General features: G+C 46.4%; 1 protein-coding gene across 1 annotated transcript in view; it reads left to right on the top strand.

Moving 5' to 3' along the window:
* The window catches only part of bnc1 (basonuclin zinc finger protein 1), a 116,895-nt gene extending 97,639 nt beyond the window's left edge, over positions 1-19,256 (top strand). The window contains exon 5 of the mRNA XM_078241029.1: positions 16,895-19,256. Coding sequence (XP_078097155.1) covers positions 16,895-17,558 — 664 coding nt within the window. The 3' untranslated portion in view covers positions 17,559-19,256. The remainder of the gene's footprint in view (positions 1-16,894) is intronic.
* The last annotated feature ends 7,323 nt before the right edge of the window (positions 19,257-26,579 follow it).

Genomic DNA, 26,579 nt, shown 5'->3' with positions numbered 1-26,579 from the left:
CCAATGAAAATAATCCAAGTTTGTTCAACCTTTCTTCATACTCCATATCCTCCAAACTAGGCAACATCCTGGTAAATCTCTCCTTTCCAATGCATCAACATCCTTCTGGCAGTGTGGCGGCCAGAATTGTACACAATACTCCAAATGAGGCCTAACCAAAGTCTTATACAGCTGCAACATGATTTTCCAATTCCTATACCCAATGCCCTGACCAGTGAAAGCCAGCATGCCATACGCCTTCTTGACCACCTTGTCCACCTGAGTTGCCACCTTCAGGGAACTATGGATCTGTGCACCTAGATCCCTCTGTATGCTAATATTTTTAAGGTCTCTACCATTTACTATATATTTTCCTTCTGTAGTAGACCTTCCAAATCGCATCATCTCACATTTGTCCGGGTTAAATTCCATCTGCCATCTTTTGGCCCAGGTCTTCAGCTGATTTATATCCTGCTGTATCCTCTGACAATCCTCCTCATTATCCGCTACTCCCCCAATTTTTGTATCATCAGCAAATTCACTGATCAGACCACCTACATTTTCCTCCAAATCATTTATATATATCACAAACAACAGAGGCCCCAGCACTGATCCTTGTGGAACATCACTTGTCACAGTCCTCCAGTTAGAAAAGTACCCTTCCACTGCTACTCCCTGCTTTCTATGCCCAAGCCAGTTTTGTATCCATCTTACCAGCTCACCTCGGATCCCATATGACTTCACCTTCTGTATCAGCCTGCCATGAGGAACCTTATCGAAGGCTTTACTAAAGTCCATGTATACAACATCTACTGCCCTGCCCTGGTCAATTTTTCTTGTCATTTCCACAAAGAACTCAGTCAAGTTTGTGAGACACGATCCTATCACTAATAAGCCTATTCTCTTCCAGATGTGAGTACATCCTGTCCCTAAGAATCTTCTCCAATAATCTCCCCACCTACTACTCTCCAATCCTCTGGTACCTAGGCCATGGCTAAAGAGGACACAAAGATCTTGGCCAAGGCATCAGCAATTTCTTCCCTCACCTCTCTCAGTATTCTGGGAAAGACCCTATCTGGCCCTGGGAACTTGTCCACCTTAATGTTTTTCAAAACCTCCAATACCGCCTCCTTGTTTATCTCAACATGTCCTAGAATGTCAACATCCTCCTTTCTACACTCACCATCCACCATCTCCTTCTCCTTTGTGAATATAGATGCAAAGTACTTGTTAAGGACCTCACCCACCTCATCTGGCTCCAACACAAAATCCCTCCACTGTCCTTGAGTGGACTTACCCTTTCCTTAGCTACCGTCTTCCTCCTTATGTACGGCATAAAAAGTCTTGGGATTCTCCTTAAACCTGCCTGCTAAGGACATTTCATGGCCTCTTTTTGCACTCCTAAGTAGCTGTTTAAGTTCTTTCCTGCTATCTTTGTATTCCTCAGGAGCTTTATCCGTTTTCAATTTCCTGAAATTCCCTAATCTTGCCATCATTGTCCTTCATTTTTACAGGGACATACTTGTCCTGAATTGTTAATAACTGACTTTTAAAAGACTCCGAAAATCAAATGTAGATTTACACTCAAACAGCCGCCCCCAGTCTACATTCCTTAGCCTTGCCCCAGTTTAGTACTTTTATTCTGGGACGACTTCTATCCTTTTCTACAAGTATCTTGAAACTTATAGAATTGTGATCATCGTTCCCAAAATGGTCCCCCACTGAGACATCAATCACCTGTCCGGACTCGTTTCCCAGGACCAGGTCTAAGATAGCCCCTTCCCGAGTTGGAAGAGAAAAAAGAGAAAGATTTACCAATAGTTATGGTGTGTGGGTCATCTCAGCTCACCTCAGCTGTATATAAGGCAGTGGTTTTAGCAAGCGCATGACCAGTGAGCCTGTGCACGCCAGTGGGAGAGAGACTGCAGTCTGAGTGAGATTCAGCCAGAGTGAGGGTATCAGAAATTTGGAGCTGCGTGGGTAAATATTGATCCCAAGGTGCTTGACAGAAATGTATTCAGGCAAAAACGAATGAAGGGACAAAGAAAAAGCTGGAGGCCAAAGAGACTAAAATGGGGAGAAGGAGAGCCATGTATCTTCAGGGAGCAAATTCCAGAACAAGAGGTTTAATTGGCTGAAGACACAGCTACCCATGGAGGGAAGAGGGGTGCACAAGAGACCAGAACAGAGAGTTCCAAGGGAGTGATAGGCTGAGTGGTTGTAGGTTTAGAAGAGGTTACAGAAATAGAGCGCATGAGACCGTGAAGAGATTTAAACGTGGGGATAAGAAATTTAAATTGGAATTAACGCAGGATGCCCAGAAGGAAAAACCAACAAAACTTTCCCAAACTGACCTTGTATACCTTAAAAAGGAACACTTGCTTTTTGAAAATTTTGAACTTTTTGTTTTCTTCTGGGTGGGCAGATTGCGTGGGTCAGTAAGAGTGGTCTTGGTGGGTATGCAGGGCTCGGTGCAGGCAAGAGGGTCAGTAAGAATGGTCATGGGAGGTGGCAGGGCTTGTGTGGGTGAGAGGGTCAGTAAGAATAGTCACAGGGGGTGACAGGGCTTGTGTGGGTGAGAGGGTCAGTAAGAATAGTCATGGTGGGTGGCAGGGCTTGGTGCAGGCGAGAGCGTAGGCAGCTACACCCTGATGTAGGTGCGAAGTTCCAGAGCATAGGGAGTGGGACGCCAGCCAGGAGGGCGTCAACATCAAAACAGTTGTGTTTGGAGGTGGACAAGGTTAGGGGTAAGGATTTCAGCAGCAAGATCAGAGGCAGACAGAGTTAGCAATTCTTGCCCTGGACAACAATCTGAGATCAGAAGCTCACCTCGGGGTCAAATCGAACACAAAGGTTTCTAGTAATCTGTCCAATTCAGACAGTGGCTGAGGAGAGGGATGGAATGAGCAGCATGGCTATGGAATTTCTGTAAGGAGTCTAACAACACCAGGTTAAAGTCCAACAGGTTTATTTGGCCAAGTAAACCTGTTGGACTTTAACCTGGTGTTGTTAGACTCCTTACTGTGTTTACCCCAGTCCAACGCCGGCATCTCCACATTGTGGAATTTCTGACAGGGGTCAAAAGCAATAGACCTTCCGGTGTTTAAATAGAGGAATGTATGGCTTATCCAAGCCCTGAAGTCTGACTGCTTAGAGGCAGTGAACGAGTTAAGACAGTGGTGTAGAAGCAAAGCAGCAATATGTGGAAGCGGATCCCAAATCTTTGGATGATGTCGCGAGGAGGCAGATGATATGGAGTAAGGGGCCAAGAATAAGATAGTGGGGCGGGGGGCAGAAAAAAACAGTGCAAGTGCAGCAAGACAAGTGAGCTCAGAAACAAAGTGCTGGAAATACTCAGTGGGTCTGACAGCATCTGTGGAGAGAGAAACAGTTAAATTTTTCAGTTGAATGTGACTCTTCTTCGGAACTGAAGGGAGGTAGAAATGTGATGGGTTTTATGTTGTTGGAGCAGGCAGCGTGATGACACATTGGGTTAACACTGCTGCTTCACACCGCCAGGGACCCAGGTTCGAGTCCAGCCTCGGGTGACTGTCTGTGGGGAGTTTGCACGTTCATCCCGTGTCTGCGTGGGTTTCCTCCGGGTGCTCTGATTTCCTCCCTTAGTCTGAAAGTGTACAGGAGAAGTAGATTAGCTGTGCTAAAGTGTCTGAAGATGGGTAAATTAGGTGGATTGGCCATGGTAAATGCCCAGGTTACGGAGATAGGGCAGAGAGGAGGGTTTGGGTGGGATGCTCTTTTGGAGTATCGGTACAGACTCGATGGGCTGAATGGCACTGTAGGGTCGCTATGGTTCGATGGAAATAGGGGAGGGGAGGGGGAAGAGGAATAAAGGGAAAGTCTGGGATCGGGTAGAGGGTGGGAGAGATTAAATGACAAAAGACAAAGGGAGGGATGATGGTTGTAAAGAATTATTGGTCCAGAGTTCGTGGTAATGGTAGGATAATGAACGGCCCTATAGGAAGTCAAAAACATGAAAACAAGGTAAGACTGGCAGTTGACAAAATAAACAAAAGAATAAAGTGGAGGGCAGTGTTCATGGCCTGAAGTCATTGAACATGACGGTATGTCCAGAAGGCGGTAAAGTGTCCCAATTGGAAGATGTTCGAACAAGCTTGCATTGAGAAAAAGTGGCACAGTAGTTAGCAGTGCTGCCTCACAGCGCCAGAGACCCGGGTCCGATTCCCTGCCTCGGGTGACTGTGCGGAGTCTGCACGTTCTCCCCGTGTCTGTGTGGGTTTCCTCCGGGTGCTCCGGTTTCCTCCCACACTCCAAAGGTGTGTGGGTTATGTTAATTGGCCATGCTAAATTGCTCCTAAGAGCCAGGGAAATTAGCAGAGTAAATGCGTGGAGTTGCGGGGATAAGGCCTGGGTGCGATAGTTACTGGTGCAGCTCGATGGGCTGAATGGCCTCTTTCTGCACTGTAGGGATTCTACGAAACTATGAAGAAGCCATTGCTGGAATCTCTCTAGTTATGATTTAAAATGGAGCGGCGTAAGGGTAATTCCACTGAACTGGACAACAGAGGAGGGGCATTGGAGAAGGTGGTGTGGCTGACGCTGTAAAAGATGATAGAGATCAAGAAAGGGGGCACCTCCACGAGAAAAAAAATGTGATTTATATTTAGGACGGGTTCAGCGCAGTGACGTCGGTTAGAAAGCTGATTGGAGAGGTTCAAATGTGCAGTTGCGGGAAATAGGGGCACAGACATTGTAATGTCCTAATGATGTTTGGGGATGTGGGTTTTAACAAAAGGAAAAGATGTGGTTTCGAACTACAGATTCAAACTAACAACAACAGACTTATTCCAGGAGCTCTGGCCTGAACAGATTCCAAACTGAAAGTAAAACAACAGCCTGTGCAACACCCCAATGACATCAAATCATCTGATCAGCTCTTAAAGCAATCTGCAACCACTTAAATATATAACACACATGTAAAGAACTTTGAAGAGGAAGGGGAGGTTAGAAATGGGGTAGTAGTTTGTAAAGGCAAAGAATGGGTTTTCGAAGATGGAATTGATGCCAGCTGTTTTCAAAGGGGGAAGTACGGGGCGGCACGGCGGCACAGTGGTTAGCACTGCTGCCTCACAGCATCAGGGACCCAGGTTCAATTCTAGCCTTGGGTGAATGGCTGTGTGGAGTTTGCACATTTTTCATGCGTCTGCTTGGGTTTCCTCCGGGTGTTCCGGTTTCCTCTCACAGTCCAAAGATGTGCGGGTAAGGTTCATTGGCCATGCTGAATTGACCCTTAGTGTCAGGGGGATTAGGAGGGTAAATTTATGGGGTTATGGGGATGGGACCTGGGTGAGATTGTTGTCGGTGCAGGCTCGATGGGCCAAATGGCCTCCTTCTGCACCATAGATTCCATGATGCTATGTCAGGTAACATGTCGGTCAGATAGGGAAGTTGGATGTCAGCAGTTCGAGTGGGAAAGGGGACAAGTGGGCAGAGGTGGATCTTGGAGACAGGATGAGCTTCAGGAGGGTGTAGGGAGAGACAGAAAATCAATTTGAGGAGGGAGGATGGGACCCTGTGAGGAGGGTTGTGTTGGTGGGTGAAGAAATGGCAGGTTATCTCAATCCTAGTGACTGATCACATTTAACAATTTGTCACACTTGTTGCCAGAGTCAATGAACAAGGGGGCACAGAGAAGGGATTGATGAGATCATCAGGACTGGAGAGAAACACAAAATACTGCAGATGCTGGAATCTGAAACAAAAACAGAAAATGCTGGAAAATCCCAGCAGGTCTGACAGCATCTGTGGAGAGAGAACAGAGCCAACGTTTCGAGCCTGGATGATCCTTTGTCAGAGCTGAAGACAAAGAAAATAGGACAAGGAATTTCAATTCCTTTTGTCTTTTTGTCTATGTATCCTTATCAATTTCAGCTCCCCCCCCCCCCTTCCCCACCCCCCACCCCGCAGCTTTCCAGTATAAATCTATAAATCTTATCTTTTTTACTTTGTCATCAGTTCTGACGAAGGGTCATCCAGACTGGAAAGGTTGGCTCCATTCTCTCTCCACAGATGCTGTCTGACCTGCTGAGATTTTCCAGCATTTTCTGTTTTGAGCCAGGACTGGGGGGGGGGGTTAGTTTTGTATTCCAGGTTGATCCTCGAGTAGTGAGCTGTTTTGACAGAGGGGATGTCTCAATGGCTGCCTAAGTTAGCTGTTGACCATATGCACCAGGCCAGCAAGCCCAGAGGATGTGAATGGGAGGATTGATAGAGGGAGCTACATCACAGTACACCAAGCAGCAGCTGGTTTATGCTCCACGCGAGCCTCCTCCGATCCCCGGACCAGCATCTTCTCCTCTTCCTTTTCTTCCCCTTGACAGTGACCGGGACTGAATGGAGTGAAGATCTTATTGGAGGCAAGAGCATCAAAGGTGGAGGTGAGGGAGTGGGCAAGCAGATAAACAGCTGCAGAAAGAGGGGGAGGTGATGGCCCAGTGGTATTATCGCTGGACTATTAATCCAGACACTCAGCTAATGTCCTGGGGACCCAGATTCGAAACCCGCCACGGCAGATGGTGGAATTTGAATTCAATACAAATGATCTGGAATTAAGAATCAACCGGTGACCATGAATCGATTGTCGGAAAAACCCATCTGGTTCACTAATGTCCTTTAGGGAAGGGAATCAGCCGTCCTTATCTGGTCTGGCCTACATGTGACTCCAGAGCCACAGCAATGTAGTTGACTCTCAACTGCCCTCTGAGCAAGGGCAACTAGGGATGGGCAATAAATGCTGGCCAGCCAGTGACACGCCACGTCCCACAGATGAATTTTTAAAAATGCTGTAGTGAATGGAAAAGTCAAAGTCTGGTAGTTGGAAGTTCGGAGAAGCATTGCTTAGGAATGGTTTTTTTTGTCCTAGAAGGAAAGCAAGTCAGCTTGGAATGGGATATGGGAATGTTGGTGGTGGTTTCGCCAGTAATTGAGAATACCGGAATAAAGAAGCCACAGGCTGACTGTTAATATAGCTCAAGGGGGGGGGGGGCAGCACGGTGGCACAGTGGGTTAGCACTGCTGCCTTACAGCGCCAAGGACCCGGGTTCGACTCCCGGCTTGGGTCACTGTCTGTGTGGAGTCTGCACGTTCTCCCCTTGTCTGCGTGGGTTTCCTCCGGGTGCTCCGGTTTCCTCCCACAGTTTGAAAGACGTGCTGGTTAGGTGCATTGGCCATGCTAAATTTTTCCTCAGTGTTACCCGAAAGGGCACTAGAGTGTGGCGGCTAGGGGATTTTCACAGTAACTTCATTGCAGTGTTAATGTAAGCCTATTTGTGACACTAATAAATAAGCTTAAATTTAAACTTAAAATTTAGAATTAGGGAGGATGAGGTCTGTGAATTTTGAACAGAGCGGGAAAGGTGAGTTGAGGGTGGAATTTAAGCTGTCGAGGCTGGAACTGCTTAGTGCAGAGGCTGACGGAGGAAGCGTATCTTGATGAAGAGCTTGGATTGGGTTTGGGGCATGAGAGGAAATGAAGATTTTGAAGGAGGGATAAAAGGGATGAAACATGGATACAGTAGCAGAGTAGTTATGTTATAGGAATCGTAATCCAGAGGCCTGGGGTATTGATCCAGTCAATTTCCGTTGAAATCTCACCATTATATTGGCTGAAAGTTATATTTGAATGCAGATTTTTTTTAAAGTTGAAAATCACAAGATGCTAAGGGCAAAAAAGGAGATGAAGCTGCCAGACTGATGCCAAAACCCAACTGGTTCACTCATGGCTTTTGAGGAAGAACCAGCCATCACTACCCGGCCTGGCCTATAGGTTGACTCTTAACTGCATTCTCTGAAGTGGTCTTAAAACCGTTCAGTTGTATAGAACACACTGTCAGTGATTCAACAAGAAGGTCCACCACCTTCAACCTCTCAAACATTACGGGACGGACAATAAGTCCTGGCCCTGCCGAAGTCACCCACATCCTAAGAATGATATAAGTTGGTCAAAAAGAAGAGTTTCTAAAGTAGAGAGAGAGAGAGACCGACCAAGATGTGACTGAGTGATAAGGGCCATGGTGCTACCCCGTGGTTTGGGCAGGGGAATTGATGGAAAAGTATTGCCTTGTAAGAACACAGCACATTATAAGAATTAAGCGCAGGAGTAAGCCATTTGCCTGCTCCACCAGTCAATAAGATCATGGCTGACCTCACTGTGGCTTTAACTCTGCCCCCCTCCCCATGACAATTAAGTCCTTTGTCAATCAAAAATCTATCTAACTCAGCTTCGAGTATATTCAATGACCCAGCCTCCACTGCTATCTGTGGAAGAGAATTCCAATGACTAACGATCTTCTCTGAGAGAAAAGTTTAAAGTTTATTTATTAGTCACAAGCAAGGTTTACATTAACACTGCAATGAAGTTACTGTGAAACTCCCCCAGTTTCCACAGTCCGGCGCTTGTTCGGGTCAATGCCAGCACGTCTTTCAGAATGTGGGAGGAAACCGGAGCACCCGGAGGGAACCCATGCAGACACAGGGAGAATGCGCAAACTCCACACAGTCACCCAAGCCGGGAATCGAACCCGGGTCCCTGGCACTGTGAAGCACTGCTAACCACTGTGCTACCGTGCCGCCCTAGGTCGAAGAAATTCCTCCTCATCGCCACCATAAATGAAAGAACTCTTCTAGTCCTAGATTCCCCACAAGAGGAAAAATCCTTCCTGCACCTACCCTGTCAAGCCCTGTCTGAATCTTATATGTTTCAATAAGAACATCCCTCATTCTTCTCAACGCCAATGACTATAGGCCCAACCTGCTCAACCTTTTCTCATTAGCGAGCACCTTTATCCCAGGAATCAGCCTAGTGAACCTTCTGTGAACTGCTTCTGATGCAAGTACACTGCTCTTTAAGTGAGGAGACCAAGACTGTGGAGAATACATCAGGTGCGGCCTCACCAATGCCCTGTGCAGCTGTGGCAAGACTTCCATAATTAAATCAAAAACAGAAAATGCTGAAAAATCTCAGCAGGTCTGACAGCATCTGCGGAGAGAGGATAGAGCCAACGTTTCGAATCTGGATTACCCTTCGTCAGAGCTGACGGGGCTCTGACGAAGTGTTATCCAAACTTGAAACTTTGGCTCTATTCTCTCTGCACTGACGCTGTCAGACCTGCATTTTCCAGCATTTTCTGTTTTTGTTTCAGATTCCAGCATCCGCTGTATTTTGCTTTTTTCCATAATTAAATATTCCATTCCCCTTGCAATGAAGGCAAACATTCAATTTGACTTTTTAATTACTTGCTGTACCTGCAAACTAACGTTTTGTGATTCACTAACATATTAGCATGGATAGAGGATTGGTTAGCTTAGACATAAACATGAATGGGTTATTTTCAGATTGCCAAAATGTGGTGAGTGGAGGGCCACAGGGATCGGTACTGGATCCTCAACTATTTACACTCTATATGGGTGGCACGGTGGTACAGTGGTTAGCACTGCTGCCTCACAGCACTAGTTGCCTGGGTTTGAATCCGTCTTTGGGTGGCTGTCTGTGTGGAGTTTGCACGTTCTCCCTGTGTCTGTGTGAGTTTCCTCCGGGTGCTCCGGTTTCCTCTCACTGTCCAAAGATGTGCAGGTGAGGTGGATTAGCCATGGTAAATGCACAGGGTTATGGGGGTAGAACGGAGGGGTGGGCCTGGGTAAGACGCTCTTTTGGTACAGACTCGATGGGCCAAATGACCTCCTTCTACATTGTATGCATGGATTCTATATCAATGATTTGGATGAAGGGATCGAATGTATAGTTGCTAAATTTGCTGATGACACAAAGATAGGTGGGAAAGTAAGTTGTGAAAAGGGCATGAAAAGAAAAGGTGTATAGATATAATTCAAAGAAGAACGAAAATTACAGCACAGGAACAGGCCCTTCGACCCTCCATACCGGCACCTACTATGTTGCCCGACTGAACTAAAACCCCCGACCCTTCCGGGGACCATATTCCTCCATTCCCATCTTATTCATATATTTGTTAAGACGCCCCTTAAAAGTCACTATCATATCTGCTTCCACTACCTCCCCCCGGCAGCGAGTTCCAGGCACCCACCACCCTCTGTGTAAAAAAACTTGCCTCGTACATCTCCTTTAAACCTTGCCCCTCACACCTTAAACCTATACTCCCTAGTAATTGACTCTTCCACCCTGGGAAAAAGCTTCTGACTATCTACTCTGTCCATGCCCCTCCAACTCTGTTCCAGTGAGAACAAACCAAGTTTCTCCAACCTCTCCTCATAGCTAATGTCCTCCATGCCAGGCAACATCCTGGTAAATATTTTCTGTACCCTCTCCAAAGCCTCCACATCCTTCTGGTAGTGTGGCGACCAGAATTGAACACTATATTCTAAGTGCGGCCTAACTAAAGTTTTGTAAAGCTGCAATATGACTTGCCAATTTTTAAACCCAATGCCCCGGCCGATGAAGGCAAGCATGCTCTATGCCTTCTTGGCTACCTTCTCCACCTGTGTTATCAATTTCAGTGACCTGTGTACCAGTGATCAAAGGTTTGGCAGATGGAATATAGTGTGGGAAATGTGAACCTGTCCACTTTGGCAAGAGAATTGAAAAGCAGCATATTATTTAAATTGAGAGATATTGCAGAATCATAGAATCCCTACAGTGCAGAAGGAGCCCATTCAGCCCATCAAGTCTGCACTGACTCACACTCCCACCCAGGCCCGTTCCCCATAACCCTATGCATTTACCCTAGCTAGTCCCCATGACACAAAGGGGCAGTTTAGCATGGTCAATCCACCTAACCTGCACATCTTTGGACACTAAGAGGCAATTTACCATGGCCAATCCTCCTAACCTGCACATCTTTGGACACTAAGAGGCAATTTACCATGGCCAATCCACCTAACCTGCGCATCTTTCGGATGAAACCCACGCAGACACGGGGAGACTCTGCGCAGACAGTGACCGAAGCCAGGAATCGAACCTGGGTCCCTAACGACGTGAGGCCGCAGTGCTAACCACTATGCCGCCCCAAGAACTCTGAAGTACAGAGGGATCCAGGTCCGAATGCATGACTTACAAAAAGTTAGGATGTCGGTACAGCAAATTAGGAAGGCAAATGTAATTTTGTCATTTATTGCATGTGGCATGGAGTTTAAAAGTAGGGATCTTTTGCTACAGTTGTACAGTACACTGATGAGACCACATCTGGATTGCCGTGTACAGTTTTGCTCCCCTTTTCTAAAAAAGGATAAAAATCTATTAGAAGCATGAGTGGCACTGTGGCACAGTGGTTAGCACTGCTGCCTCACAGCAGCAGGAACCCGGGTTCGATTCCAGCTTCAGGTCACTGTCTGTGTGGAGTTTGCACTTTCCCCCTGTGTCTGCGTGGGTTTCCTCCGGGTGCTCCGGTTTCCTCCCACAGTCCAAAGATGTGCGGGTTAGGTTGATTGGCCATGCTAAATTGCCCCTAGTGTCAGGGGGATTAGCAGGGTAAATGTGTGGGGTTATGGGAATAGGGCCTGGGTGGTTGTGGTTGGTACAGACTCGATGGGCCAAATGGCCTCCTTCTGTACTGTCGGGATTCTATGTGGTTCAGAGAAGGTGCAATTGACTGATACCTGGGATGGGGGTTTTTATCTTATGAAGAAAGGTTGGGCCTGAATCCATGGCAAGGTCATGATGTGGAGATGCCGGCGTTGGACTGGGGCAAACACAGTAAGGAGTCGAACAACAGGTTTATTTGGTAGCAAACGCCAGTAACTTTCGGAGCGCTGCTCCTTCGTCAGGTGAGTGGGAGATCTGCTCATAAGCAGCAAACAGGGCATATAAAGACACAAACTCAATTTACAGAATAATGAATAATGATTGGAATGCGTGCCTTTACAGCTAATCAAGTCTTAAAGGTACAGACAATGTGAGTGGAGGGAGCATTAGCACAGGTTAAAGAGATCTGTATTGTCTCCAGACAGGACAGCCAGGGAGACTTTGCAAGCAGCATTTGTTGCCCATCCCTAGTTGCCCTTGAACTGAGTGGCAATTAAGAGTCAATCATATTGTTGTGGGTCTGGATCACATGCAGGCCAGACCGGGCAAGGATGGCAGATTTCTTTCCCTAAAGAATGGCAGAATGGGCTCGATTGCCTACTCTCACTCCTAATTCCTATCTTCCTAAAGGGCATTAGTGAACCAGATGGGTTTTTACGACAATCAAGTAATGGTCACTTTGAATTCTAGATTGTTTTATTGAATTTAAATTTCATCATCTGCCGTGGTGGGATCCGAACCAGGGTCTTCAGAGCGTCACCATGGGTCTCTGAATTACTGGTCCAATGACAATACCACTACACCACAGCCTCCCCTATAACAGAGGAGCTGGACGATTGCTGTTGCAATATCCAATGTCTCAGTCTGTCTTCTGTTTCTCTTTCATACACACAGCCACACACACATCTTTCGTGTCAAGGCTCAGCACGACAGGAAGCCTGGATGTTTATTTATTTCTCTCCATCCCAATGTTCTTAGCAGGGGTTGAAGTCAATGTCACAGCCATTCTTGAACATTCAGGAATGAAGACTGATACATTCAGCAGGCTCCAGCTGCTTAATACTGGACCGACTGTTTCATATATGTCATGCACTTCTGTGTCTTTTTATTCATGTTTCAAATTTCCAGTTTAAATTTATTTATCAGTGTCACAAGGAGGCTTACAATAACACTGCAATGAAGTTACTGTGAAAGTCCCCTAGTCGCCACACTCCGGCGCCTGTTCGGGTACACTGAGTGAGAATTTAGCACGGCCAATGCACCTAACCAACACATCTTTCGGACTGTGGGAGGAAACAGGAGCACCCGGAGGAAACACATGCAGCCATGGGGAGAATGTGCAGACTCCGCACAGACAGTGACCCAAGCTGGGAACTGAACCCGGGTCCCTGGCGCTGTGAGGCAGCAGTGCTAACCACCGTGCCACCGTCTTGTGTCCTATTCTGGTATTCTACCTGCTCTTGCACTTGCAATTTGTTCAACTTCAGTTCAAATTTGTTTCAAATATCAAGGAGAACATTGCAGGAATTGTTGGGGAGGGAGTTAAGATGACGTTACTGCCTTGAACACGAAGGGAATTTCAAGTTATCCAGGAGCCATAAGTCGGGAATCTGGACTAACATGATCCTGGGGAGGAGAGTTGGGACATAGTGGTATTGGCACTGTGCAGCTAATCCAGAGACACAGGGTAATGTTCGAATCCCACCAGGGCAATTCAATAAAAAATCTGGAATTAATAGTCCAATGGTGATCATGAAACCATTGTCGATTGTCAGAAAAACCCATCTGGTTCACTAATGTCCTTTAGGGAAGGAAATCTGCCGTCCTTACCCGGTCTGGCCTACATGTGACTCCAGAGCCACAGCAATGTGGTTGACTCTTAAATGCCCTCAGGGGTGGGCAATAAATACTGGCCCCACCAGCAACTCCCACATCCCATGAATGAATAATAAGGAAAAATTGCAAACAACTGTATCAGTCGTTTGTACTTTTTTAAAGAAAGACACACAAATCAATCAAAGTGTTTTATTTAAACCTCAGCTAGCTGACTATCTTTGGGAAAAAAATACAATTTATGTTGTACAACCATAATACACTTACAACAGAAGATCAGTCAGACTTTACACACATGTTGTGCAAGTCCTGTCGGATATATGCCCTCGCTCATCACCTTGTGGCCCGAAATCTGCGGTGTCCATCCTAAACTGTTACCAACATTTCCTGCCCACATCGCCAATACTGTCCCACCAATCCATCTCTCTGTGTTTGGAACTCGCATTCTAAATTCGCATTCTAATCAGTATTCTGTAACTTGATTTTGTGTCTCTGTGCACTGTTTGAGAGCACATTTTCACTCCATCTGACGAAGGAACAGTGCTCCGAAAGCTTATGGTATTTGCTACCAAATAAGCGTGTTGGACTTTAATCTGGTGTTGCGAGACTTCTCACCGTGTTCACCCCAGTCCAACGCCGGCACCTCCACATCATTTGGAACTGACACACAGAGAATTAACATAGAAAAGCTTCAAGTACTGGTTACAAACTGCAATACGGGCCAATGATTACAAGCACTTGTAATCATTTGGGACAGAGGTTTTCTTCCCCCACAGGAGGATGCAGAATGCGGCACGATGGTTAGCACTGCTGCCTCACAGCGCCAGGGGACCCAGGTTCAATTCCCGGCTTGGGTCACTGTCTGTGTGGAGTCTGCACATTCTCTGCGTGGGTTTCCTCCGGGTGCTCCGGTTTCCTCCCACAGTCCGAAAGACGTGCTGGTTAGGTGCATTGGCCATGCTAAATTCTCCCTCACTGTACCCGAACAGGCACCGAAGTGTGGCGACTGGGGGGTTTTCACAGTAACTTTATTGCAGTGTTAACATAAGCCTACTTGTGACACTAATAAATAAATTTTAAACTTCAACGTCAGTCGTAAAAAAATACCAGGAAATGGTCAATGATCAATACCATGGGAGTAAAGAGGCCACTGGCTTTGACAAGTTCAGTGGGGAGTTTGTGAATCTCGGTAGGAGACCATAGAGGGAGGTAAAGGTTCAAGGAGGACTGGAGGTCAGTGAATTTAGAATGGAGAAGGAAAGGTAAGTGAAGGCAAAATTTAAATCATGGAGTTACCTCGTGTAGAGGCTGATGAGAGAAGCATAGCTTGATGAGGAACTTGATATGATGGGAATAGGTTGATCAAGCTACCTCCTCCCCTGAAATCTCACTCAAATGGTTGGTGGAGCTTCCCGGTGATGAGATGCCAACAAAATCAATAGAAATGCCCTCCCCCTCCATTTCTGACACTAGTACTTCATACCCTATTACCCCATCCAATACTGCTAGAATACAAGACCTTCCCACCACCCCCACTGCAGGATGTCTTTGCTGCCCAATGTTACCGCACCTCCCAACTCTCCTCCCCAGGATCACGTTAGTCCAGATTCCCTACTTATGGCTCCTGGATAAGTTGAAATTCCCTTCGTGTTCAAGGCAGTAACATCATCTTGACTCCCTCCCCAACACTTCCTGCAATGTTCTTGGACCTTTGGTTAGCGCACCCCTTTGTATTTTCATTCCCCAGGAGTCCCTTTCTCTTCCCACTCTTTTATGGAATCTCTTCCAGTATCAGCAGATCCCAGTGTTCACCTAGTAAGTCAAACCTCATTTTTCCTCTTCTCAAGCTACCTCAAGTCTTCCTCTGTGATACTATTAGCAACATTCAGTGACCCTTCTGCCTTAATTACAATAAAACCCATAGCATTGACTGGTATATTTAACGACACTATAACAGTGACTGCACTTCAAAGACAATCCTTTAGGTGAAAAGCCAAACACTCTGAGAATGTAATAAGGTGCTATATAAATGCAAGTTATTTTCTTGACAGTTTCTAAATGCACATGGCTACTGTAAATCTTTGAACCTAAAGAAAAAAGATAATATGAAAGCTAAATTCAAAAGTATGGGAACATACTTTAATTAAGTCCATTTATAGGGTAGCTAGGTAGCACGGTTGTTAGCACTGCTGCCTCAGAGCACCAGGGACCTGGGCTCAATTTCCACCTTGGGTGACTGTCTGTGTAGAGTCTACACATTCTCATCGTATTTGCGTGGCTTTCCTCCAGGTGCTGCGGTTTCCTCCCACAGTCCGAAAGACGTGTTGGTTAGGGTCCATTGGCCATGATAAATTCTCCGTCAGTGTTACCCAAACAGGTGCCGGAGTGTGGCAACTAGGGAATTTTCACAGTAACTTCATTGGAGTGTTAATGTAAGCTTGCTTGTGACACAAAGAATAATCTTTCAACTTTATAATTCTCCATGGCAAAATGGGCATTCGCAGAATTCAGTCCCCAGCACACAAATAAAATTTCCCTGTTTACTGGGTATTACAAAACAGATTTGATTTTGGCTCCTGAACTACAGACTGAAATTGATTCTCACACTTAATTCCCTGATGAAACAATTAAACTTTGATAGACCTATGTCTCTATTTATACAGCAGCACTTCAGACGAAAGTCTTATTGTCATCTTAATGGAGTACATTGTGCGTCAGAACACGGGCGGCACGGTAGCACAGTGGTTAGCACTGCTGCTTCACAGCTCCAGGGACCTGGGTTCGATTCCCGGCTCGGGTCACTGTCTGTGTGGAGTTTGCACATTCTCCTCGTGTCTGCGTGGGTTTCCTCCGGGTGCTCCGGTTTCCTCCCACAGTCCAAAGATGTGCGGGTTAGGTTGATTGGCCATGCTAAAATTGCCCCTTAGTGTCCTGAGATGCGTAGGTTAGAGGGATTAATGGATAAAATATGTTGGGATATGGGGGTAGGGCCTGGGTGGGATTGTGGTCGGTGCAGACTCGATGGGCTGAATGGCCTCTTTCTGCACTGTAGGGTTCTATGATTCTATGAACACTCCATCCAAATAGTTATCCACACAACAAGATGCAGTGTCAGGGGAGATCCACTAGTGCATAAATACATCTGACGTTCACCTTTGTCCATTACACTTCATGTGTCACTTTAATTTTCAAAAGGAAAGCCTCTATTGTCCTGATGATTTACTAACTGTAATTATCCAGGAGATTGCACAATGAATATGCCTTTTGCCCAGTTGCAGTGACAGGCTAGGTAGCACATGGTGTTGCATGGTATAAATGCACTTATAAAGGGTGCATTCTAAAACTAGTGAATGGTATCACCGGAGATCCACTCATTAAAATAATACCTTCTAATTAAACTGAAGGGAAATACCCATGCAAAAGGGGATTATGTAACTGTGGCTCCAATTTGCCAGATTAGCAGATGATTTGCAACTTTTAGAACAGCGTCTTAATCCAGTGCCGGAAAATAGATTAATTTATTTGGTGTCTCCTTTTCCTCATCTTTAGACATAGTGCGAACATCAATCTTCATCACAAACTTCTGACCAAAGGCTCATATGAGACGCAAACCTTCTTCAACAGCACCCCCATAACAAAGGAACCTTGCAAAGATGTTCTGCTAAGAACTCACATGGGACAGACTCCAGTAATACTGAAAGGAAAAAGCAAAAGTGAACATTTTGTGTTTTCCCTCAACAATGCTGAGGAGCAGTCCAGCGATGCCCATGGAGGGGATGGTTTTTACGATGGGACTGTGCTGGATCTTAGCACCGCGTCCAGTGTCAAGTCAGGAAGCAGTATCCATTCCTGGGATTCGGATGCTGGGAGCGACCAAGGAGTGCCCCTGAATGACGAGGACGGCTTTGAGCGTCCTGATTTAATGGTGAAAGATAAGTTGTACCAGCTCGCTGCTGCGGCCAAGGAGCCTGCTGACTGTTTAATACAAACCCCTTCTGCTAACTTGCCCATCATGTGCAACATTTGCCAGAAGATGTACAGCAACAAAGGGACATTCCGGGCTCACTACAAAACTGTGCACCTTCGCCAGCTTCACATGTGCAAGGTGCCCGGTTGCAGCACCATGTTCTCGTCTGTTCGCAGTCGAAACCGGCACAGTCAGAACCCCAACTTGCACAAAGGCACGTTTTGTATCTCCAAAGAAAATCACTGAACTTCCCTCCCGCGTCTCTGTGTCCGCGAGTGGAATTCTTTACAACACTTCGCGGCTTCAGCGACTCCGATTCCGAGTTACTTCCATCATGTTATCGTCGGGAAGTTTTCCTGAAATCCTGTTACTGTGAATGTAACTCCCAATAGACACACACTCACAAAAAACAATCATTGAATTAAAGTCCCTTTGTTGAATGATGTTTCCTAGGTTGTGTTTTGGCAAGGTGAAGATTCAGAAAGAACTGAATTGGAACAGTTTTTTCAGGTTGTTCGTAAGGCTTTGTGAGGTATGTCGAAAGTAAGAATGTTACATGTGTTTCTGGTTGGTTTTTTTTAACTTATTCCATAACAATGTAAATGTTCAACCTTTTTGCTTTTGTGATATTGAAAGATATTTGGTACTGGGGCATCCTCTTGCTCACAAGATACCTGAACGTCACAGCTTGCCAAAGATGTATCCAATGTGCTAATCTGTAAATAAAAACATCAACCAGTAATAGTCTTGGCAACAAATTCTGTTTGAAATAATAAGATCGTTTTTTTGCTAATTCCAGATATTGCTTTGTAAGACTGAACGATGTACGATTTTAAAATGTGCTGTTTCTATTTAATGTATGTAAATGTGTTGTATCCAATTATTTAAGAAGGAAAAAATCTGAACTTAATTATAACTGCTGGGTTGAAAAGTCACTTTTGCTTGTTAGTTTGTTCCTGGCTCTATAAAACCCGCTAGTGCTGACGATTATACGAATGCCACAATGCACAAGAGCATTCTTAGGCAGAAAGTCAGTGGATTGAGTCCCGCTCCAGAGACTTAAGCAGAAGAATCTAGGCCGACACACCAGCGCAGTACTGAGGGGGTGCTGCACTGTCAGAGGTGCTGTCTTTCAGAGGAGATGTTCCACAAAGGCCCCTTCTGCTCACTCTGGTACTGGTGAAAGTTGCCACAGCACGATTCCAAATCGAGCAGGAGAACACTCCCTGATACCCGAGCCAATATTTAACTCTCGAACAGCATCACTAAAAGAGCAAACCGCCCTGTCACGATCACATTTCTGTTTGTGGGAAATTGCAAATCTTTTTTCTCCCCTTTTGCTGTTAAAAAAGGATTCTATCATGCGTGAAAATGTAGTCATCATCGGGCGGCACGGTGGCACAGTGGTTAGCACTGCTGCCTCACAGCGCCAGGCACCCAAGTTCGATTCCTGGCCTTGGGTCACTGTCTGTGTGGCGTTTGCACGTTCTCCCTGTGTCTGCGTGGGTTTCCTCCGGGTGCTCCGGTTTCCTCCCACAGTCCAAAAATGTGCAGGTTAGGTTGATTGGCCAGGCTAAACTGACTCTAGTGTTGGGGATTAGCAGAGTAAATATGTGGGGTTACTGGAATAGGGCCTGGGTGGGCTTGAGGTCGGTGCAGGCTCAATGGGCCGAATGGCCTCCTTCTGCACTGTAGGGATTCCATGATCTGAAATTGGCTGCTATTAAATGCAATTCTGCAAAATTGGTTGACCACTCAAAAATAGGGAGCAAGTGTTCCACTTCTAACTAAATAAGCATAACTAGAAATTCCTCAGCACAGTGCCACAACTGGCTGGCAAGTGACCTCTCAATTAAACCTCCAGTTATAATTAAGCTTGCATTTTTGTTGGCGCTCACTGCCTCCTTTTTGTTAATAGCAATAATAAACGTTTTTTAAAAAGTGACTAACATTTTCACGGTGGCGTGACAACCCTAGCTAACCTTTTTTTTTCTGGTCTCGCGCTGTTTTGTGCACACTGCGCTGTTCCAATTCTTCAAGCTTCACATCGAACTTGAAAATACCTTCCAGTTTTTTTCTGTTTCTCCTCAGGGTTTCAATCATGTGATTTGGCAGAAAGGGAGCCGAGAGAAAATGATACTTCAAACACTGAGGAAAAACAAGGATTTCTTGGGAAATTAGCTGTTTTTAATTAAAGAAATAATCTGCGCAGCTGCTTGCGATTGTTCACAGTCACATGACATCATCATTACGCCCATAACTTGGATTGACATTGATTAAATTAATTTGTTTAGGTTGGCGAGAAACATTTTTCATGTGATACATTGCGATATCAAAAATATATCGTGATTAATAATCAAACTCAGACACCAGGGCATCGATCAAATTAGGTTTTCACACCAGGTTTGTGTTAAACTTACCGATCATAATCTCCAAATATGCTTTTTTAAAAGAGGACCATTATTGAAATTACTCTTAAGAAATACCACCTGTTTCAGATTTTATTCAAATACACCAGGACCTGGTTCTAGATGACACAGTGGTTAGTATTGCTGCCTCACAGCGCCAGGAACCCGGGTTCAATTCCGGTCTGGGGGTCTGTGTGGAGTTTGCACGTTCTCTGCACGTCCACATACTTTTCCTCTGGGTGCTCCATTTCCTCCCACAATCCAAAGGTGTGCAGGTTGGGTGCTAAATTGTCCCTTCGTGTCCAAAAGATGGATGGGTTACATGGATTAAAGTAAAGTTTATTTATTAGTCACAAGTAAGGCTTACATTAACACTGCAATGAAGTCACTGCAATTCCCCTAATCGCCACATTCCAGCGCCTGTTCGGGTCAATGCAGCTAACCATGCCATGGTAGATGTGTGGATTAACGGGCATAGAGCGGGGGAGAGGACCTGGGTGAGATACTCTTGTCAGAGAGTGGCTGCCGACTCATTGGGCAGAATGGCTTCTTTCTGTACTGTAGAAATTCTATGATCTTCTCTCGAAAATAATTTAAAATGAAGATACTTTAGGGTCCTGAATGAGCTGTAAATTTTAATATATTACTAGTGATTTAATATCCATTCCATCTCTCTGGTCAGTTGTTACTCATGTTCACTAATGTCCTTTAGGGAAGGAAATCTGCTGTCCTTACCTGGTCTGGCCTGCATGTGACTCCAGAGCCACAGCAATGTGGTTGATTCTCAACTGCCCTCAGGCAACTAGGAATGGGCAATAAATGCTGGTCAGCCAGCGATGCCCGTGTCCCGTGAATGAATAAAAACGAATTTATCCAAAGAGTCCCACCTCCAATATAATACAATGTTTCTGCACGTTGGGTAGGTTGTGGAAATTAATGGTCCCTGTGCATGACCTCACCCATTGGCTGGGGAAGCAGCAGCAATCCTACTGCAGCTATTCCCAGGAATGCTGTTAGGATTGAGTCCCAATCAGGCAGTGGGCTGGCTGCCATCAGGGTTCCCAGCTCCTGCACGGGGTGGGGATGGGGGACGGGGACTGGGGGGGGTGGGGGGGGGGGGGAGATTTTCCACAGGAATTCCTTCCGCAAGGCAGATGACCCGCCTCCGAGAGCTGCTGTCCAATCAGGGGCTAACATTTCTTCAATACCAGCAGCGGCACCAAGCATGGTGGTGGGCACTGCAGCAAGGCCAAGGGTGAGGAATGTGTCTGGAGCCCTGGCACGCAGGAAAGTGAGGCAGGATCACCGGGCTGGTCAGGGAGACCCCGGCGAGGGGGGCAGAGTGGTCAGTATAAAGGGCAAGAGCACCAGGAGGGGGATAAACAGCAAAAATGGGAAAATAAGAATACTGGTCTGAACTATCTTTGCCTATTGTGTATCTTCCTGCCTGTCCCTCCCTGTCCATCAGCAAATCCATCTGTTGGGCACAGGGTACACGAGGAGGGACCGTCCTCTACAATCAGGCCACAGACATACCCATCAGACTTTACCTGATGGTTTGGCAATATGGCACAGCCTCGGTGGCTGGGAAGCCCTCCCAGCTTCCTTACGGCAGGATTTGGAATTGACCTCCGAGAGATCCCAACATTTCCTATCCCAGATTTAATTGGGAGTGGAGGGAGGGAAATCAGGAAGGTGATGAGCTCTACAGTCTGAGCCTTTCCACTCCCATCATATAGCCCCCACTCACGGGAGAACATTAAATGTTGTGCAGTGTGGATGAGGGATTAAGACAGCTGAGGGTTTGTGTGCCACACCATCTTAGAAATCTTAGAAATCTTAGAAACCCTACAGCACAAAAAGAGGCCATTCGGCCCTTCGAGTCTGCACCGACCACATTCCCACCCAGGCCCTACCCCCATATCCCTACATATTTACCCACTAATCCCTCTAACCTACGCATCCCAGGACACTGGGGGCAATTTTAGCATGGCCAATCAACCTAACCCGCACATCTTTGGACTCTAGCTCACCTCAAGACAGGAAAGAAGTGGAGACAGGTGGGGAAGAACCAACTTTACGTTGATGTCATCAAGCCAAGATTCCAATTAAAATTAAAATTCTGGAGGTCCAAATAGAACTACATTTGAAAGCAGATTCTGCCAAGCAAAGTGGTCGAAAGAAGCTAAGGAAAGTGTGTAATTATTAACGTTTCAGAGGATACATTGAGGACCAGGGAGCTTCATTGGGCTCTCCAAGGGGTGCTTGGGCCTTTCCACCACCTGCCCTTCCCCTCCAAGTGCCAGCATCCACTGGCAGCCTCGCGATCCTGCCTCACTTTCCTGCGTTCGAGGGCTTAGGGTCCAATCTGGCGCTCAGGGGTAAAGTTAACAAGTTTTTTTATTAGTCACAAGTAGGCTTACATTAACACTGCAATGAAGTTACTGTGAAAATCCCTTAGTCACCACACTCCGGTGCCTGTTCGGGTATACTGAGGGGCAATTTAGCATGGCCAATGCACCTAACCAACACGTCTTTCAGACTGTGGGAGGAAACTGGAGCACCCGGAGGAAACCCACACGGGGAGAATGTGCAAACTCCACACAGACAGTGACCCGAGGCTGGAATCCAACCCGGGTCCCTGGCGCTGTGAGGCAGCAGTGCTAACCACTGTGCCGCTAGGGCCCTGATGTCACAGGTTTTGGACAGGACACGATGCTATTGCATTTAAATGAGGTCCAGGTATTGAAATGGCCTGCGTCTCATACTGAACTTTCTCTGCACGAGAGTTTCCTGTCCACCTAACTCCACCTGACCTCTCTATCAGTTAAAATTGGTCTTATGCATACTCATACTTGGGATGGGATTTTCCCATCCCGCTTTCCACGTGAAGCGCAGCAGGCGGGACAGAAAATTCAGCGGACTGTGCAAAACTCCATAGACTTTGGGTGGGAATTTCTGGCCTTGGGACAAGCATGGTTGGAAAACCCTTCCCTTGGTGGCGAATTTACCAAAGAGATCTGAAACTCATGAAGGATGGCACATGGTACCACTAGTACGCCGTGTCGCCAATTCTTGTGCTCCGTGCTTGGAAATTAAGCAGCGTACACATGACATACAATATTAATATTTACGTGTAATATTATATCGAGTGACATCAATAATATTCCGCTTTAGTGGTGCTTCGGCAGAGAGTAAACCAATGCCTAAACCATTTCTACTGATAACTTATCAGCAAGTTACTATCAATCTCTCCTGCATTATGATGCTAAACCGAACTTTAAATGAAACATTGCAAAGACCAAAGCCAAACATTTTAATTTCTGTCACCAACTCGGTTAACACAGTAAGAGTTTTAACAACACCAGGTTAAAGTCCAACAGGTTTATTTGGTAGCAAACACCACTCGCTTTTGGAGCGCTGCTCCTTCGTCAGATGGAGTGGAAATCTGCTCTCAAACAGGGCACAGAGACTCAGAAATCAAGTTACAGAATACTGATTAGAATGTGAATCCCTACAGCCAGCCAGATCTTAAAGATACAGACAATGTGGGTGGAGGGAGCATTAAGCACAGGTTAAAGAGATGTGTATTGTCTACAACTCGGTTCCCCAGGCACTGGTTCCAGTCACTCCCCTGGTCATTGTCTAATCTGAACCAGAATGTTTATAACCTTAGGAGGAATTCTCCAAATTGGCTGAGCACCAAGTTCTCCGTCCTCACTCGCAGTGGCGGCAGGACGTGAATGGCTGGAAAGTTCTAACCCTTGTCTCCTATTTGACCCTGAGGTGAGTTTCTGAGCTGAAATTCTTTCCATCATGAAGCCCTCCCAAGCTTCTACATTTGTAACATTGCCTATCTCTGCTGTTGAAAGGTTGCTTTGAGCTTTTGGTATTCCAATAATCTCCTCGCTGCCTTCCCATCTTCCACCCCCCCATGAACCCAGGTTCATCCAAAGCTCGGGTGTCGTTACCCTCACCCGCACCATGAAGTTCTGGTCACTCACCGCCCCTGTCCTCGCTGACTGACATTGCCCCCCTCTGGTGCGCCCGTGCTAAAATTTTCATTCTTGTATTCAAATCTCGCTGTGGTCTCGCCCCTCCCTATCTCCGTCGCCTTCTCCAGACCGACCACTTCCCAATTCTGCCCACACGCGCAACCCCCATCTCCCCCACACTGCTCTCAGCCGGCTGTTCCATTGGGCTATCTGATCCCTGAGCTCTGGAATTCCCTCTCCAAACATTTCTAACTCACCTCCTTTGAGATACTGCTTAAAACCGAGTGGCCAAGGGTGGAATTTTCCGGCCACACTCGTCCCAAGACCAGAAAATCCCGCCCAAGGTCAACGCACCTTTGCATGGTCTGTGTGTCCCCCCCACCCTGCCACCCCCTCCGCCCAATATGGTTCCCGTGGTGGGCAGAATGGGAAAACTTCATCCCAAGTGTTCGGTCACCTTTCTGAATGTCTCCTTTTTTTGAGTAATTATGAACCTGTGAAGAATGAATATGTTAACATGATGATTTGACTCTGATTTTGCGGTATTTTACTATGGGGGGGGAGTTCCCTTTACCCCTCTGCCCCCCGCAGAGTGTTTCTCAACCGCAAAAGGCGACCCGCCACTGGCCGGCAGCGGGATCTTCTGGTCCTGCCTCTGTCAATGAGATTTCCTATTGAATCCACCCCATGTTGTTGGGAATCCGGTGGTGGGAGTGCACCATTGATGGGACCAGAAGATCCTGCCAGCATGAACAGCTGGGTGATCTTGCCCTATGATCAATTTAGCGTGGCCAATCAACCTAACCCACACATCTTTGGACTGGTGGGAGGAAACCGGAGGAAACCCATGCAGACACGGGGAGAATGTACAAACTCCACACAGACAGTGACCCGAAGCTGGAATTGAACCCGGGTCCCTGGCGCTGTGAGGCAGCACTGCTAATCACTGTGCCACCCCCGTTTTGACATGGTTTGGGATGTAGCTGCCCTCCCAGCAAGGTTTATTTCAAACTGTAACATCTAAACGCTGTGAGGAGGGAGTTGTACAAAATCCTCTCATTAAGACATCAAACACCAATGTTCCAGCATGTTAAATATAAATACAACCAACATTCCACAGCTTACACTGAAGCCAAGTCCACATAAACGTGGAAACGAAACACATGAAAATAACCAAATGAACCTTCAGAGTGGCTTCGAGAACTGATTATAATTATAACCACCTGCGCAGCAAGAATTTCCATACTGAGGAAGTTGAGAGACTTTTTCTGTGGCCTGCGTTCGTGTGAACTATCTATCTACAGTAGCTATTAACTTTTTTCCAGGCTGTAAGTATCATCCAACTATATATTGTTAACAGAACTCCTGATTGCTGAAGATAGATTGGTGCATTAGAATATAATTTGTCCAGTTATAAAGATTCCTTTGTCTTGCTTCTCCCGCACAATTCAAGTCAGATATTTAATCTGCATGAATACATTAACGTTGCGATTTGGACTCTGATTTGAGTTCTGCATGGAAAACACTCCAGGCAAAGTGAGATCACATTCAAAGGCGACGCTGCTTTGCCCCAAAGTCTTTGATTGCTCCTTTTAAAAAACACTTTTTTTTCTAACCTGTTACATGCACCTTTTTAAAAATCCTCCCAGTCTCAGAATTGTGTAAAATGATGTAATTGTGTAAACTGCAGACTTGCATTCCTGCCCACCATAGGATTTATATCATTGGACAGTCGCATCTTTTAATTTTGACATTACGCTGTTGCACGGAAATGTACTGGTTGTTATGACCCACGGTTTGCTCTAAGATCAGAAAGTTCCAGGTTTGATTCCTCTGGTCTCTGTTGAACAAGGTTGCAGAGTACTGCGGTTGGCTTCAGTATCCTTGTGCCAAGGAGAAGGATTAGTCCCTTGGTACTGAACAGTATCTCATGATGTTTACATCAAGGTGTTTGCGAATGGGTGTCATAGAATCATAGAATCCCGACAGTACAGAAGGAGGCCATTCAGCCCATCAAGCTTGCACCTACAACAATCACACCTTATCCCCATAACCCCACATATTTACCCTGCTAATCCCCCTGACACTAGGGTCAATTTAGCATCAACCTAAGCCACACATCTTTGGACTGGTCGCCGCACTACCAGAAGGACGTGGAGGCATTGGAGAGAGTGCAGAGAAGGTTTACCAGGATGTTGCCTGGTATGGAGGGTCTTAGCTATGAGGAGAAATTGGGTAGACTGGGGTTGTTCTCCTTGGAAAGATGGAGAATGAGGGGAGATCTAATAGAGGTATACAAGATTATGAAGGGTATAGATAGGGTGAACAGTGGGAAGCTTTTTCCCAGGTCGGAGGTGACGATCACGAGGGGTCACGGGCTCAAGCTGAGAGGGGCGAAGTATAACTCAGACATCAGAGGGACGTTTTTTACACAGAGGGTGGTGGGGGCCTGGAATGCGCTGCCAAGTAGGGTGGTGGAGGCAGGCACGCTGACATCATTTAAGACTTACCTGGATAGTCACATGAGCAGCCTGGGAATGGAGGGATACAAACGATTGGTCTAGTTGGACCAAGGAGCGGCGCAGGCTTGGAGGGCCGAAGGGCCTGTTTCCTGTGCTGTACTGTTCTTTGTTCTTTGACTGTGGGAGGAAACCGGAGCACCCGGAGGAAACCCACACAGACATGGGGAGAAAGTGCAAACTCCACACAGACATTGACCCAAGCCGGGAATCGAACCTGGGTCCCTGGCGCTGTGAGGCAGCAGTGCTAACCCACTGTGCCACCGTGCTGCCCATGTCAGGGACAAGAATTAGTTGTGATAGCCTCCGTGAACAGCCGTAGCTCAATGAGTAGCACTCTGAGTC

Source organism: Mustelus asterias, chromosome 24 (genome assembly GCF_964213995.1).
Source record: "Mustelus asterias chromosome 24, sMusAst1.hap1.1, whole genome shotgun sequence".
NCBI lineage: Eukaryota > Metazoa > Chordata > Chondrichthyes > Carcharhiniformes > Triakidae > Mustelus > Mustelus asterias.
The sequence above is the reverse complement of the archived record's forward strand: the minus strand, read 5'-3'. Positions and strand labels throughout refer to the sequence as shown.